Below are 14,167 nucleotides of genomic sequence, written 5' to 3'. Positions count from 1 at the left end.
GGTGAGAGGGCGAGGAGGGTGGTGGCAGGGGTGCCGGAGGGCGGGTCCTTTGTTTGCAAATAATTCGTGTGGTCAGGACATTTAAATATATATATATATGTGTGTATATATCAAGATCTATAGTTCATTTCTGTTGCTCTGTGAAATGTGAGTTATTATAATGAACTTACCCGTCTTCCCACTGAAAGGGGGCTTTCGAGAGACAGATTCCTACGCAAAGTGGCTGTAAGTTAGAAAGACCAGCTCCTGCAGCCCATGGAGTCCGGTGCGTCCCGCTGCTCCGTGTTCGCTCATGTTCACGTGGCACAGATGAGGGCTCCGGCCCTGGCCTCCTCGGGCAGCCTGTGTTCTCTGGTGCCCTCCGGGGACGTGTGGCCTTTCAGTCACTCATTGAGGTGGCTCTGAGGTGGTGGTGGTGGTGGGGACTGGGGCTGGAAGACCAGAAGTCAAGGGGAAGAAGCCATCGTGAGTGATGCTGAGTGCCAGCGGGCAGAGGGTCAGCCCAGGGTGGGGCGCAGGGGGTGCGGTGGGGTGCTGTGAGGTGCAGTGGCAGTGGCCGTCCCTGCACAGGCAGCAGAGAGGTCGGGGAGGGGGCGTGTGGGGAGAGGAAGGTGTCAGCCGACACGTGCCTCTTCCCGCAGACATATTAACTCCCCCTGAGGTCTGGCCAGATAATAGGACACCAGCCTTCCTTGAGTCTCCCTTCCTGCTGCACCCCCTCCCCCAAAACACCGTCCCCAAGCGCTCAGGCTTCTTGAAAAGTGTTATTGCTCGGTGTCCCAGGAACAAAGCGGGGCCCCCAGCCATCGCCCACCCTGGGGGAGGGCTGGACTCCCACATCGAGTGCTCACACTGGAGGCGGAGCCGCTGCTTCTCCAGCCCGGCCGGTCCCGAGGCGCGCATCCGGCTGGACCGTGTCGCAGCCTCGTCCTGCTGGCACCCTAGGTTCCCGCTCTCACCTGTCACCGTGCTTTCATCTTTGGCGAAGCTCGTCCACCCTCTCCTGGGAGTCGGAGAGCTGCCGGCAGGGCCAGCACCAGGGTGGCACAGGTTGGCACCCAGGGAACACAATTTAAGGAGATGCCGACTCGGGGTCAAGCAGCACCATTGGCGTTTGCGCGAACCTTGTTTTGCATCTGCCCTGTGGTCGGCACGTCCTACTTCCTGCTCCCAAACCAGGGAAGTGGCTTCTGTGGATCCAACTGGTCGGTTTAAGCCGTAGGTGACTCAGATATTCACCGATTCCACTGAGGCATTTCCCTCTGAGGGTGGCTGCAAGTGGGGACCCTGGGACCTTACCCAGAGCAGTCACAGTGGGTTATTCCCCAGGTGTGAGTAAGGATAATAAGGAAAGAACGGGAGGGAACTCAAACTGCCATGATAGTTGGGGTGGGGGGAGAGGTGGGGTGGACGCTGGGAACAAGTAGCCTGCAGCAGGAAGGCGTGGAGCGGGAGGACAGCCCCATGGGGTATGGGGTGACGAGGGAGGGTCCCTGGGAGGTGGAAGTGGCCAGGTGTGGCCACCAGGGCAATGGCCGTGCAGAAGCCAGTGGAAGACACCCAGCCGAGACCGTGCTTCGCCCTGACCCCACGTGCAGCTAGGGACTCGGTCTCTCCACGCTGGGGTGCTGGGTAAGGCCCCGTGGGCATCTGAGGGTCACAACAGCTGCTCAGTTTCCCATCTGTTTATCCACATGGACCGTGTGGCAGCCGTCACACGGAGTGTCCGTATCTGCAGCAGGTCCCTGCCTTCGGAGGGGCTGCTCCTTATTATTTGGAGGTTTGCCAGGATATAACACTGTCATTATGTCCTGAGGTGTCACGTTCCTTGATTCTGGGACTCGTTGAAGCTGACGAGTGGCAGAGCCACAAAGATAAGCAGCTACACGCATCTCAATTCTGTGCATCGGCCACGTTCCCCAGCCCACGGCATCTCCCTTGCGAAAGCCAAGGTCCACTCAGATGCCGTGAGGACGCCTCAGGGTCTCAGTGGCCCAGGACTGGGCCAGCAGATAGAACCTCTGCCCAGAGAGGCTGGACAGGTTGAGGTGACCAGACCTTTTCGCATGTTGCAAGGTCAGAGCAGAGTCTTCCCAACGGGGGTGAGATCGTGTGACAGCTGCAGATGAAGCTGGAGAGCTCCTCTCCTTTTGCGACTCTCCAAGCCCGTGTCTCTGTCCTGCTGAGGTCCTGGAGTCCAAGCGGGCTGGAGGATTTAGGGTCGGGGAGAAGGAGTGAAAACGCCCACCTCTCAGGGCTGCGATTTGTGCCGCAGATTCCTAGGAAACAAGGAGGGATGCGGGACGGAGCACAAGAGGGCTTCCGGAGCGGTCCTTCCTTTGCAAAACAAAGCTGCTCTCCACCGACGGGGCAGATGGGTTTCCATCCTGCGCCCCTCGGGTGCGTGAACGAGGGCGAACCTGTGCCGGTCTGTGCCCCTCTGATTTCGGCTTTTTCTTTTTTCCATCTGTCGGTTCCTCCCGGCTCGGACAATCTGGAGCAGGGACCCAGCACGCCTTCCTTTGTTCCACTAGGTGGCCCTTTGTGCTTTTAGATCTCCGCCAGGCGTTCAGACAGGTGAATGAATCTCATTGGCTTGCGGGAGGCACGATGCCACCGGGAGCCCTTTTTAAGAGGAGAGCCAGGGCCGGCCGAGTGGCGACTCCCCTGAGCAGGGCTGTCTGTGCTGAGTGGCGGACCGGAGAGGCTGATTAGATCAGAGCATCATGAGCGAGGTGAGTGGCGCTTCTGCTCTGCCGGGAACTCGGGGGTGAGAAGGGCCCTCGCTGCACAGTCCGCTGGGGAAATGTGAAGCTGGTCTCTCTCTGGTGGCCCGGGTTGGGGGGGGCGCGGGGGGTGCACGTCAGCCCTGTGGCTGTGAGCTTCGAGGACCCCCGCTGTCTGCGGCTTTGTTTGCAGGGCAAGCCCAGAAACTTGTGCGGTCTGCAACTTTTTTTTTTTTTAATTTGCCTTAGAAAGAGAAAAGGTTGTCCTGTGTGCTTCTGACTTAATTGCGACTCTGGAGGCTGCTTTGGGTGTTAGTCAGGAGAGTGAGCGGTGTGGAGAGGCTGGCTTTGCCCGCCTGAGCAAACTACGTCTGCGGTTAATCGGGACACCGGCGAGGGGGACGCAAATCATAGGAACCGTGACAGAAATGTGTGTGTCTGCGTGTGTGTGGCTCCAAGACCCGGGAGACGCTGGCAGAGGAGGAATGACAAGTTTGAACTGAAAGTCGCTGCTTCGAATGTGTTTATGCAGCATCTGTGTGTGTGCGTGGGCGGGGGGCAGCCGATGGCTCATTTTACAGTTAAAACCATCTTCTCTTCCTTTCCTCTGAGTGAGGCAGACTGGGGTGAGCAAGGCCACCTCCGATGTGACTCCATAACCGAGACAGCCCGTTTTCATGTCCTTTTGGTGGGCACTTAAATAATGACTTTTGAAGATCTTTTATCTTCTCTGTCTTTTTTTTTTTTTCTCTCTGACAAATGGGTGATCTTTTTTTTAGAAGTCTAGAGTAAAATGAACAACTTTGGAAATAAAATGCCTCTTTGATGCTTCTCTCTCTCTGATGGGTGACTTTTGATATAAACATGACAGGAAGAAGGAGTGGGCAAAGGCTAATAAAATTTAGGAAAGGGGTTTGGGATGGAGCCGCGGTCCTGAGCAAGGGAGGGGGTGAGTGTGGGGAGGAGGGAGGAAGGCTGAAACCCTCCGATGGCAGACGCGACCAGCACGGCGGGTCCCACTGACCGGTGGCCTCGGGGCCGAGCTGGGCTTCTTACAGTCCGAGCTCCCCCCTATTCGAGCCTCCCAGCAACTCTGTGAGGCAGGTGCTGGTATCATTCCCACTTGACAGATGAGGACACAGAGGCACGGAGAAGTTCAAAGTCAGCTGGTTCAAAGCCACCGCTGGTGAAGGACAGAGCCAGGACTTGGGCTGCAAGGCTGGGCGGCAGACCGCCAGGTGGATGTTGATACGCGAATGCATGCGGGGTTCCCCGAACAGGGGCTTCCAGAGAAGGGGAAAGATGGGGAGGCGAGCAAAAGGAGGGGGGCTCTGAAATAGAGAGGAGCAGCGAGGACCGGGCCTCTGTTTCCCTCATGCTTGGGTGGGGGGCTTTCTGCTGCATTCAGCAGAGATTCCAGAAGCTTCTGTACTTGTGTCAGCTCACCTCGCTTTGCTTGCGACAAGAAGGGATGGCTGTATGCAGTGGATTTTTCATACACAACGTAATAGTTTCACATAGAAGAAGGACTTAGAAGCCATAGAGCCCTGGGGACCCTTTTCTTCCATCAGGTGGCTGCCAGGAGTTCCTCCGGGGTGGCGGTCCCCCTGCCAGCCCCCCTCGCTGGCTCGGCCACCCCGCCTGCTGCTGGGCATCTTCCTGCCCAGCGTGGTCCTCATGAGCTTTCCACGCTGCCCCAGCGCCGTGGTGCTCGCTCAACCGTGGGTCCTCTGGGGGAGAGACCGTGTCCCAGACCTCGCCCCACGATGAGGGTGACAACCTCATTTCTGCCGGATGTGTAATTAGGACAGCTCTGCAGCCGCGGCCCCACCCCCAGCCTTTCATGACAAGTTGGCAGGGGATTGCAAGAGCTCCCTGCCTGAGTTCCTTTAATGATGATAAAATCAGAAAATATCTTCGCCCCGTTTCTTTGCCTCCCTTTGCTGCCCAGCACCCCCTTCCCGTTCCTGCCCATCACGTGCAGCCCCCACGCCCTGGCCACCAGCTGGGTGACCAGCTCTTTGGCCGATGTCCAAGTTTCTGGGGGTGTGCTCCTTAGAGGATGGGAATTTGCCCTTGGACTAAAACTTAAATCTGCTTAACACATTTAATAAAGTTGAACAGAAGCTCCTTTCTGGGGAGAGAACGGCATCTCCCCATCCTCGTCCCCAGGCTTTCCTTTCGTTGGATGAGCTGTATGTGGCTCCTCGTTTTTATGACGCTCAGACAGGGATGGATTCCAGCTGATCCTTTTCTTACCTGTGTAACTGATTACTGCAGCGGCCGAGGCAAAGTATTTTGTGACTTTCCACTGATTTCGGGATTTGAGTCTGGTGGGCAAACAGTTTCTATTCCAGCTATCAGGCTTCAGTGCCCACTGCAAAATTCCCAAGCTCACAGCCACCCCCGTGGGCCAGTGCACGCCCAGGCTGGGCTGAGAGCCCCTCCAAGGACCACAAGCTCCCTGGGGTGGCCTCTGCTCTCCAGCCTTAAATGGAAAAACAAGTAGCGGGGTACTGAGCCTGGAGCTGGCTTTAAAATGGTGACTTTACAACACAAGGTCTTCTTTATTCCCTGTGACAATGCTTTTGGGGGTGGGGGGATGATGACATGTGATTGAAAAGAACATTTCAAGCATAGCAAGAAAAGTAAAGTCCAAATTTAGGGCAATGCGAGAGAGTGGAGGTGGCTTGTGGGGGTGTCTGATTTACATTTCAGCATTAAAGTATGTCAGAGGTGCCTGGAGCAGTCTATGAGTTGGAAGATAATTTAGCAGAGATCAAAATGCAGGCTTAGGTATGTTAGCCAGATCAGAAATCGTGACCTTCAATGTTGGAGTTTACAAAATGCATTCCTTCCCTTCCCCGCTGGACCCCCCAGGCACAGGAAGGAAGAAAAGCTTCTCTTTGTTTACCGCCTAATACGGTTTGACTGAAAGGGTCCCACAAACAGTGACAATGAGCCTCATTTTCTTATTCAGGTGTCTGATTTAAGTTGCTTTTCAAAAGAAGTTATTCAGAAGAGCCAGGGGCAAAATTTTAATGCAGAAGGGTAAACATTTGGAGAGTTTCAAGCCCTGTTTCTGAGGGCGTGGAGGAGTTCCCAGTTGCATAAGGCATCAGTCGACAGCTATTAATTAGACCCGAGACCCCTTCGGGAACGCATCCTCGATATCCTTTGGATTCACCGCTCGGGCGGGACGCTGAGATTTGGCGCCAGGATTATGGGCTGTTTTTCCTTACAGACGTGGCCCTCGAGAAAAGGACAGCTTTTCTGTGGCTGTCAGAGGCCTGCTCGAACACACGGAGGACATTTATGGGCAAATCTTCAGACCCTCACGTCTGTCCTCGGCATGGGTCAGATGCTGCTGCCTTGTACATTAAACGTCTACGGGGCGGGGCAGGGGACAGTTTGGCGTCGTGCTGGGCAGAGGTTGCAAGGAGACACCAGGCCCACTTAAGCCTTGGGGTAGGGGCATAGAAAAGACAGTTTTTCTGCTATCAAAAGTAGCCACTGACTACAAAATATCATGTGACAATAGTTTGGGGCTTACTTAGCCATCAGGGTGAGACGTACAGTAAGATGAGAATTTTTATGGTCGTGCGCTTCCTGGGATATTACAGTGGACTCAAACATGCATATAGGTGGGTGGTTAGGTTTGCTTATGCCAGTTAAGTGCAGATTCTGAGGGTCATTGCATAAAATCCGAAGACCTAGCAACAGAAGGGTAAATGACAATTCAATTCCTCATGTAATTTTAACCTCATTTGGGGGTGTACTGCAGTGAAGAAATGGAATGATCCAGCAAGATCCATGTGGTTTTGCTGGATCGCACAAAAATAGACACTCTCTCTACTCTGCACAGAGATATAGAAAGACACCAGTTCCAGCTTGGGTTCGAAGTCGGACTTTTCCTAACTGGGAAGAGGCCTCAATTACCCATGAAAAGCTTGTTTTCTGGACTGACCATTTAATGCATTGCCATGGGGCTTGTCTTCTCGCCCTGCATGTCATTAACAAATGCTGTGGGCCTGAGACTCGCTGAGAACGACAGGATGCAAGATGCATTCTTTTTTTCGAATTCTAAAAACGACAGGATGCAAAATGTATTATTTTTTTCGGAGAGAAAAATTGAACAAGTGAGTCACACTTGATTTCATTAAAGGTTTAGTGGAATAGTGTGATCACGATGACAAGGAAACGTGGCTTTTTGTAATGGAAAGTACCTTGAATTTCTGATAATCGTATTCTCTGCTTTATTTTTTAAAATTCTCATTTCTGCTCTCGTGCTTCCTCAGAGGCGCTGTCGTAGGTGGAAGCCTTCACAATTTATCCTTAGTCCTTCTGTTCTGTGTCCACTGGACACTCTGTATCATCTGAACACGTGAAGAACCCAAGCCTGGGGCTTTTCATGAATTAGAATGATTTTCTGGAATGGTTTCTTGCTGGGAACAAAGAAAGATTTTAGGGGATGCATATGTATAGGTTTATATTATGTTCGACTGATATTTTGTAAAACACAGCATTACAGATCATGCTGTTAAGATAGTGCCTCAGTGTGTTCAGGCTGCCATAACAAGCACTGCAGCTGGTATGTAAACTGCAGCCACGTGTCACTCACAGTTCTGGAGGCCGGAAGTCTGAGATCGGGGAACCAGCGTGGTGGAGTGAGGGCTTGCTTCTGCGTCACAGAGGTCTTGCGGTGTCCTCGCAGGGCGGAAGGGGCAGGGAACACTCTGGGGTCTCCTCAGAAGGGCTCCGATCCACCACAAGTCTCCGCCCTCACCGCCTGGTCGCCTCCCAGCTGACATTTCCTTTGCGGTTAGGGTTTCAGCACGTGAACTTTGGAGAAACACAAATATCCGGTCCCTGGCAGGTACTATGGGTTGTGTTTTGATTGTTAGAATTATCCTATCTAGACCGTGGACAGGGACAGGGACAGGTACATGTCGTCCGCAAGGCCCGGCTCCTGGTTCGGCACTTGGAGATGTTTAGTTATTGGATGAATAAATCCATTTTGGGGTGTGGATTTATCAGTTAATGTGACCAACGAATCAGATGCCATCTTTTCTAAATGCTGAGGTTTGTGGCCTTGATATGTCTTGAGACGGAGCGTTATGTCTTTTGTTGTTTGCTCTGGGCTTGAAACCTGCGTTTGCCACAGAAATCCTTTCCCTTCGACGATGGATGCGTGATAACATCTGCGAGGCGAACGCTTTCATGGCGGGCCAAGAAAATGAGAAAACCCGGGGAGAATCTCAACAGAAAGGAGTCGTGACATTTGGGAAAATGTCAAGGGAAGTAAGGGAGCCGAGGGAGAGGGATGGAGGAGTCTAACATTCTGGAGTCCAGGCTTGAATGCGTTGAGATTCTTGCGCTTCGGATAAGGTGCAGGCAATTCCAACAGAAGGAACTGCAGGCCGAGAGGCAGAGCCCACGGCTACCGTGGAGCACAGGTCGCCGTGTGGAAATGGAAAAGCAGTTTGCCTGAGCTTCGAGGGGGGTCGGAGGCGTCGGAGCAGATGTTTGGTGAGCTGGCTCCTCGTGCCGAGCTGCGGCTCCGGCGTGCTGTCGACGGCAGACCCCACTGAGCCTCCAGAAAGCAAATGGCGTATTTCATTAGTATAATTGATAGTTAAAAATGAATCCTCAGCGTTAATGAAAACAAATAGTTTAATTACGGTTGCCTGTTTAAATATTTTAAATTCGTTTTGTATTCGAAACGGGACTATATGAAAATTCATAACAGAAAAAGAGAGATCAATTCGCATTTGTTCGCCTGGGATGTCAGGCTTCGAATTGTGTGTGCAGGTCCCTGTGTGGTCCGGCAGGGCCTGTCTCCACTTGCCTGTTATTTCCAGGCATAAACTATTTACTATTCTTCTCCCAATCATCAGAATGAGGTGAGGTATACATATGAATAGAGAGACATTTTTCATTCGATCTGGTACAGGGGCCTTTTGGGTATAGATAGGAGAACGCGCTGTAGATCACTGTTTTGTGTCACAAGCCAAGTGACCCTGCCACACCTGTCAATGGCCCAAACCTTTAGATCCAGCGTTCATTTCTGGGCCACTCTGCATGAACGATTCAGCGTTGAGTTACACATTCCAGGCATCAATCTGCTCGAATATTGTTCGTGCCTCGCAAATAGCCCTAAATTTATGCTTCAGCATCTCACTGAATTACTTCTCATTCCATTTCTGAAAGGGAAACGCTTGGCCACATTTATAACACCGCCAGTGGAAAAATCAATCACCCACTAAGCGCCATTATTTTATTATTTTACTCTCAAAGTGCCACCTTATGAATAAAAAGGAAGACAAATTAGAATCATAATGCAGGAAGGTAATCACCCACCAATTGAAAACAGCCCTGCAGAACGTCTAAGGGGAAGGAAGCCATAAAGTATGAACCGTTAGAACTATTCAAATGAGGCAATTTTCATATTGCAATGGAGCTAGAATGGAGAGCAGGACAGGTCATTTTCTCGAGAAGGTTTCTGCTCCCAGTGTGAAGACAGTCACGCACTTTGCCAAGACTGAAACATCTCGGGTCATCCACGTGTCAGTCTTTCAATCCAAGGTCTGGAATGTTAGTTTTAAAAATGACAATCTGAGAGATGTGTTTGTACCTGGGTTGGCTGGAGATTATGCTTTTCCTGGTATTATAATCCAAAGCTGTTATGGAGGGACATGATGGAAGAAATGGTCATCTGTCCCCTTAGCACCACACCTGTGCCTTGGCCAAGCTTTTACGCAAGCGACTAGCTTTGTAAATTTTGTACAACACCTGAAAAGAGGACCCTTTGACAGTCTTCATTATCATTTGTTTTGACCAAATGAGAGAGTAAAAAATGTAGCAAGAAAATATGTTCTCTCTTTTACCCCAAGATTTTCTTTTAGCCAATACAGTTTTGTGGCGATCGCACGGCTACTTATTTAAAAACTAATGAAGAACTTACTCCTGTGTTAAAATTTAAGATACATATATAATTTCCATATTAAGTAATATTCACTGTTTCAGTAAGGGGTGTTGAAAAATATCACGTTTTTTTTTCCCCTCAAGCCCAGCAAATAGATACCCAGGCTTTTCTTTTTCACATGTCCCCACACTTGTTCGATATGCAGAGAAGTCCCCAACACCACGAATTGATCCGGTCGCAAGCCTGAGGGTACTCATGTTGGAGCCTCCGATCTGTACTGATCTCTTTTTCTCTGGGGGTGAGAAGTCATCAGTAGACCCCAGTGTTGACACAAACCCGCCCACGTCGGAGATGGGAGAGGATTTGAGCCCTCCTTTAAAAATCGTGCCTCTTCCTCCATTTCAAAGAATTGTAGATGCAGCCGGCAACACGCAACACTTCATTATGCTGCAGGAACACCTGCTCCCCAGACAGTTCAAGGTGGTTTGACGTGAGTGCGTCCTCTGCCTCACGAGGCTGTCACTACCTTGTCCCTTTCCTTCTCTTTTTCACAATTAGCTGTCACTGTTTTAAGAGCAGAGCCATCCACAAGTGTTTAAAAACTGACATTCAAAACTTGTCAACTTTTGGGGCCTATCTCATCTGCCCTCCCTCAGATCGATGACAAAACAAGGGAACGCAGGCCGTGGTCTGCAAAGTTTTCAGTAGTTCGCCCTGTTGGGAAAAATTTTTGAGCATTTTGGCATCATACATTAAAAAATTGATTTAAAAATTACATATGAGTGTGCTGATATATTAAGTGTAGTTATAAAACACGCAAAAAGAAATATTAAAAAAGAGGACGATGAAATAAATGATAGTTTTAGATATCTCGCTGATTGAGATGGCTTTGTTAACCCTTGCCAAAGTTTCGAGGCACAGTATATACCTGTGAAAGTTAGTTGTTAATGGAAAAGCATGGAAATCTATAATTTAAATAGTCTTGGTAACTGCACCTTTTTTTGGAGCCTAATTTTATGACCGTGGTTTTTAATCTCCTGTTGGCACTGGAAGATAGTCTAATAGAAGGGTGAGTTAGCACTTTTACAGTTTCCTTGTTGCTTTTGCTGGCCATATTGTTTTCAATCTGGGAAAATTTTATGCAGGAATTTTTGTTATTGTGTTCAAAAACACATAAATTTTACCATCTTACCCATTTTTAAGTATAAAATTCAGCAGCGTCAAGTTTATTTACAGTATCATGAAACAGATCTCCAGAATGTTTTCATCTCATAAAACTGAAACTCTACCCACTGAACAACAGCTCCCCTTCCTTCTCGCCCGCTCTCCCCTGGTGACCACCATTCTGCTTTGTATTTTTATGAATAGTACTATAGTTATCCCGTTAAGTGAAATCATATAGCATTTGTGTTCTCGTGGCCGGCTTATTTTACTTAGCATAATGTCCTCAAGGTCCATCCATGTTGTAGCATGTGACTACGCAAGAATTTTTTAAAGCCACTTACCTGCTGAGGGGAGATTAATTTAGCTAAAGGTAGACTGTATAATCCATAAATCCTCTTATGGGAGCACAAGGAACTGCAATGTGGCTCTTGGCAATATTCTGAGAGCAAGTCAAAAGTGAGTGTGTCCTGGGTGATCCTCAGTCGTGGGACTCCCACCTTCCCCAATTCGCCAAGTGATGATGTCAGTATCGATCCAATTAGCTGCTGATAAAACCTAATTTCTTTCTTACTGATCTCAGATTCTAAAAAAGATATAAATAGAAATTTTTAAGTTCTCTTCACCATGCATGGTTGTGAGAATTAAGCACCATAGAACCCCAGAGGTGCCATTCACACTGTCGTCTGGGTCAGTGGTACCCTGGGGTTGTGCTGTGCGCAACATGTGCATTCGAATATGGTGGCCCTGCCCCTCCCTGGGGTGCAGTCGGCCTGCTCAAAGACCATTGACCTAGAGAAAGACTGTCATTTCTGTGGTTCTACTCAGAATTCAAAGACTTAAAGGAGGCCACAGTTGTCATTTCATTCAAAGTAGTCACTTTAAAATAGGGAACAGAGTGCCCAAAGGCTAAACTTGTTCAAAACCACAGAGCCTCCTGAGAAAAAACCAGTCTAGGTTTCACTTACACATTTCCTATCCGATTAAATTTCTCATTTTCTGTCATATCCTATATATGACCCCATTATCTTCACTTGTCCTAATTCCATTTAAGACTTGGACTGAAATACATTAAAAATAATATCGTCCTGGATTTTTTTTTGATTAGTCTCCAGTAGAAAAAGAACCATGACAGAAATCTTGACAAAGTCATTCTTTCCTTCACCAGGTCTTCTACTTTATTTTTAGACATTTAAATTTCCACCCTGTCCCCCTCACCCTCCTTCCCAATCATACATGGAGAAGATGCCAGTATTACAGCTCCTGTGAACTGTCTCAAAAGGTCTCTGCTGACAAAGTCCTCTTCTGCCTTGCCCGGCCGAGTTTTGAGTTTACACTGATTAGCTTCTTTCCTTGCCTTATGCGCCGTGGCTCTGTTTGAATAAGAAGGAGCATTCTGAATAAAACACCTAGAAAATGTTTGCTCAGGGAATGGTGGCCCTTTCTATGGTCAAAACCATCGCATGTACACCGGTAATCACTTATCATATCAGTCGTGTTTCTTTCTGCCTTCTAGATTAGGAAACTTTAAAAGACGGAGACTGAGTCTTCCCTAGCTTTTCATGTCCCAGCACATGTCATTTAACTTACACTGATGGAGAAACCATTGTGTGTTGGACATTGTCCTGGGTGAATGAATAAGACGTGGTCCTTACCCCTCAAAGACCATATGGCATAGCGAGGGAGACAGAGCACATAAAATTAACTGGGTTGCAGGATCCATACAGAGGACAGATCTATTCACCAGATAAACCGAGTGCCAGGGAAGCAAGGATTATTGCCGTTGCGTAGGCCTGGGACGGGGAGAGGAAGTGTTCAAGAAAAACTTCCCAATGGTGTCAGTGCCCACAAAATTAGGGGCTCAGGAAATATTGATTGTAAAAGAACCACCATAACCAATGGTTGACCTCAAAAGTCATAGGTTTTAGAATCACATGAGAACTGAGCGATCTTCAAGTCCAACGATTGGATACATGTCTATTATGATGCTACAGTTGATTCCTAACTCCTGCTTAGCGCTAGACATTGCTTTAAACATGTTGGACATTTTCCCATGTTTATTATTGAATATTTGGGTTCTATCGACTTTTTCTATCTTCCTTTAAAAGTGATAAGGGAAAAAAATCTACTCAGTCTGTTGGAAGCAGACGACGCGAGGACAGTCAATAAGATTTTTGGAATTGTGTGTATTGTTTCACCTTGAAAGTGCCATGTTCTGATTATGAGAAATGCCTAAGCGCATTCAGATACACCTGCAGTCTACCTCCTGCGCGAGCGCCGTGTTCGTCCACGGCGAGCCATCCCCGGCCCTTTGGTATCTCAGGGTCCACGGTGGCTTCTCAGCCCTTATTCTTCTCTTTGCAACTTGTTCAAAGCATAGGCTCATCCTATATTTATAGTTCTTTCTCACATATGCACCAGTCCTGTCAACATATCAAGATAATACGGCGCCACGTGGCAAACGTTATTTCTAGCAATGTTCTATACCTCAGAAATGTGGGCTATTTTACCTCTTCTTGAAGATAACTTCTTAAAATAGATATAGCAATTTGTCAGGTGACTTCCACCAAAGACCGCCTGCGAGTTCATTGTTATGTTTTCCTCTAGATTTCATCTTTCCCATCTTCAGAGCAGATTCATTTTTTGGTCACTCTTTTGTGAATTTCCATGTCATCATTTTTTTGCTGAGTTCTTACTGAGAGCCAGGTTTGGCTGAAATTCCGGTGAGAGCTCGCCCACAGTTGAATTTTTGATGAGGATTTTGAATTCACACATGACAAAAATATAGATGCAGTGTAATGTAACTTTAGAGCTACAAGCAGTGCCCTCAGGGGACCCTGCTCTCGCTACTATGTCCCTTCAGTATTACGACAAGAAAGCGGGCCGTGCTCTGAGGAGTTGAGCACATCTCCTCAGAAATGAGGCAATTTAAAAACCAGCGACGATTCCGTCATCGGTTGCTCCGTAATCTACCTCCGTGAGAAACCTCTTCTGAGGTGATGAGAGCTCCGATGGGGTTGGGAAGTCCGAGTGAGCTTGCGATTGGGTATTGGGGACAGGACCAGTGGCCATTTGTGGGACACAGTAAAACACAGAAATGCTGGGCTCCATGTTAAACGTTGTTAAGAATTTCAAGACGGCGATGACACAGCCTTAAACCAAGCTCGGGGCCTTTCTAAGTCAGAGGCTCTGCATGACTGCCCAGGTCACATGGCCGTGAGGCTGGCTTTTCTCCTCCCATACACCTGGGTAAGGTCATGCCTGATTGCTTTGCAGTGGAAGAGGGCCAATGAAACATAATTCCACTATACCTTCGCCACGTCTGGAGCCTCGTATGTGTTTACTTTCTCTCCCC

At 48.8% G+C, this 14,167-nt stretch overlaps 1 protein-coding gene across 1 annotated transcript in view; it reads left to right on the top strand.

The window, feature by feature from the left end:
• Positions 1–2,634: 2,634 nt before the first annotated feature.
• Positions 2,635–14,167, top strand: part of PCP4 (Purkinje cell protein 4) — a 53,477-nt gene continuing 41,944 nt past the window's right edge. Inside the window, exon 1 of the mRNA XM_006916731.3 lies at positions 2,635–2,735. Coding sequence (XP_006916793.1) covers positions 2,727–2,735 — 9 coding nt within the window. The 5' untranslated portion in view covers positions 2,635–2,726. The remainder of the gene's footprint in view (positions 2,736–14,167) is intronic.

The sequence above is a fragment of the Pteropus alecto genome, unplaced genomic scaffold (assembly GCF_000325575.1).
Source record: "Pteropus alecto unplaced genomic scaffold, ASM32557v1 scaffold97, whole genome shotgun sequence".
In the NCBI taxonomy this organism is placed as follows: Eukaryota; Metazoa; Chordata; class Mammalia; order Chiroptera; family Pteropodidae; genus Pteropus; species Pteropus alecto.
Note: the sequence above shows the minus strand (reverse complement) of the source record. Positions and strands in the feature narration are given on the sequence as shown.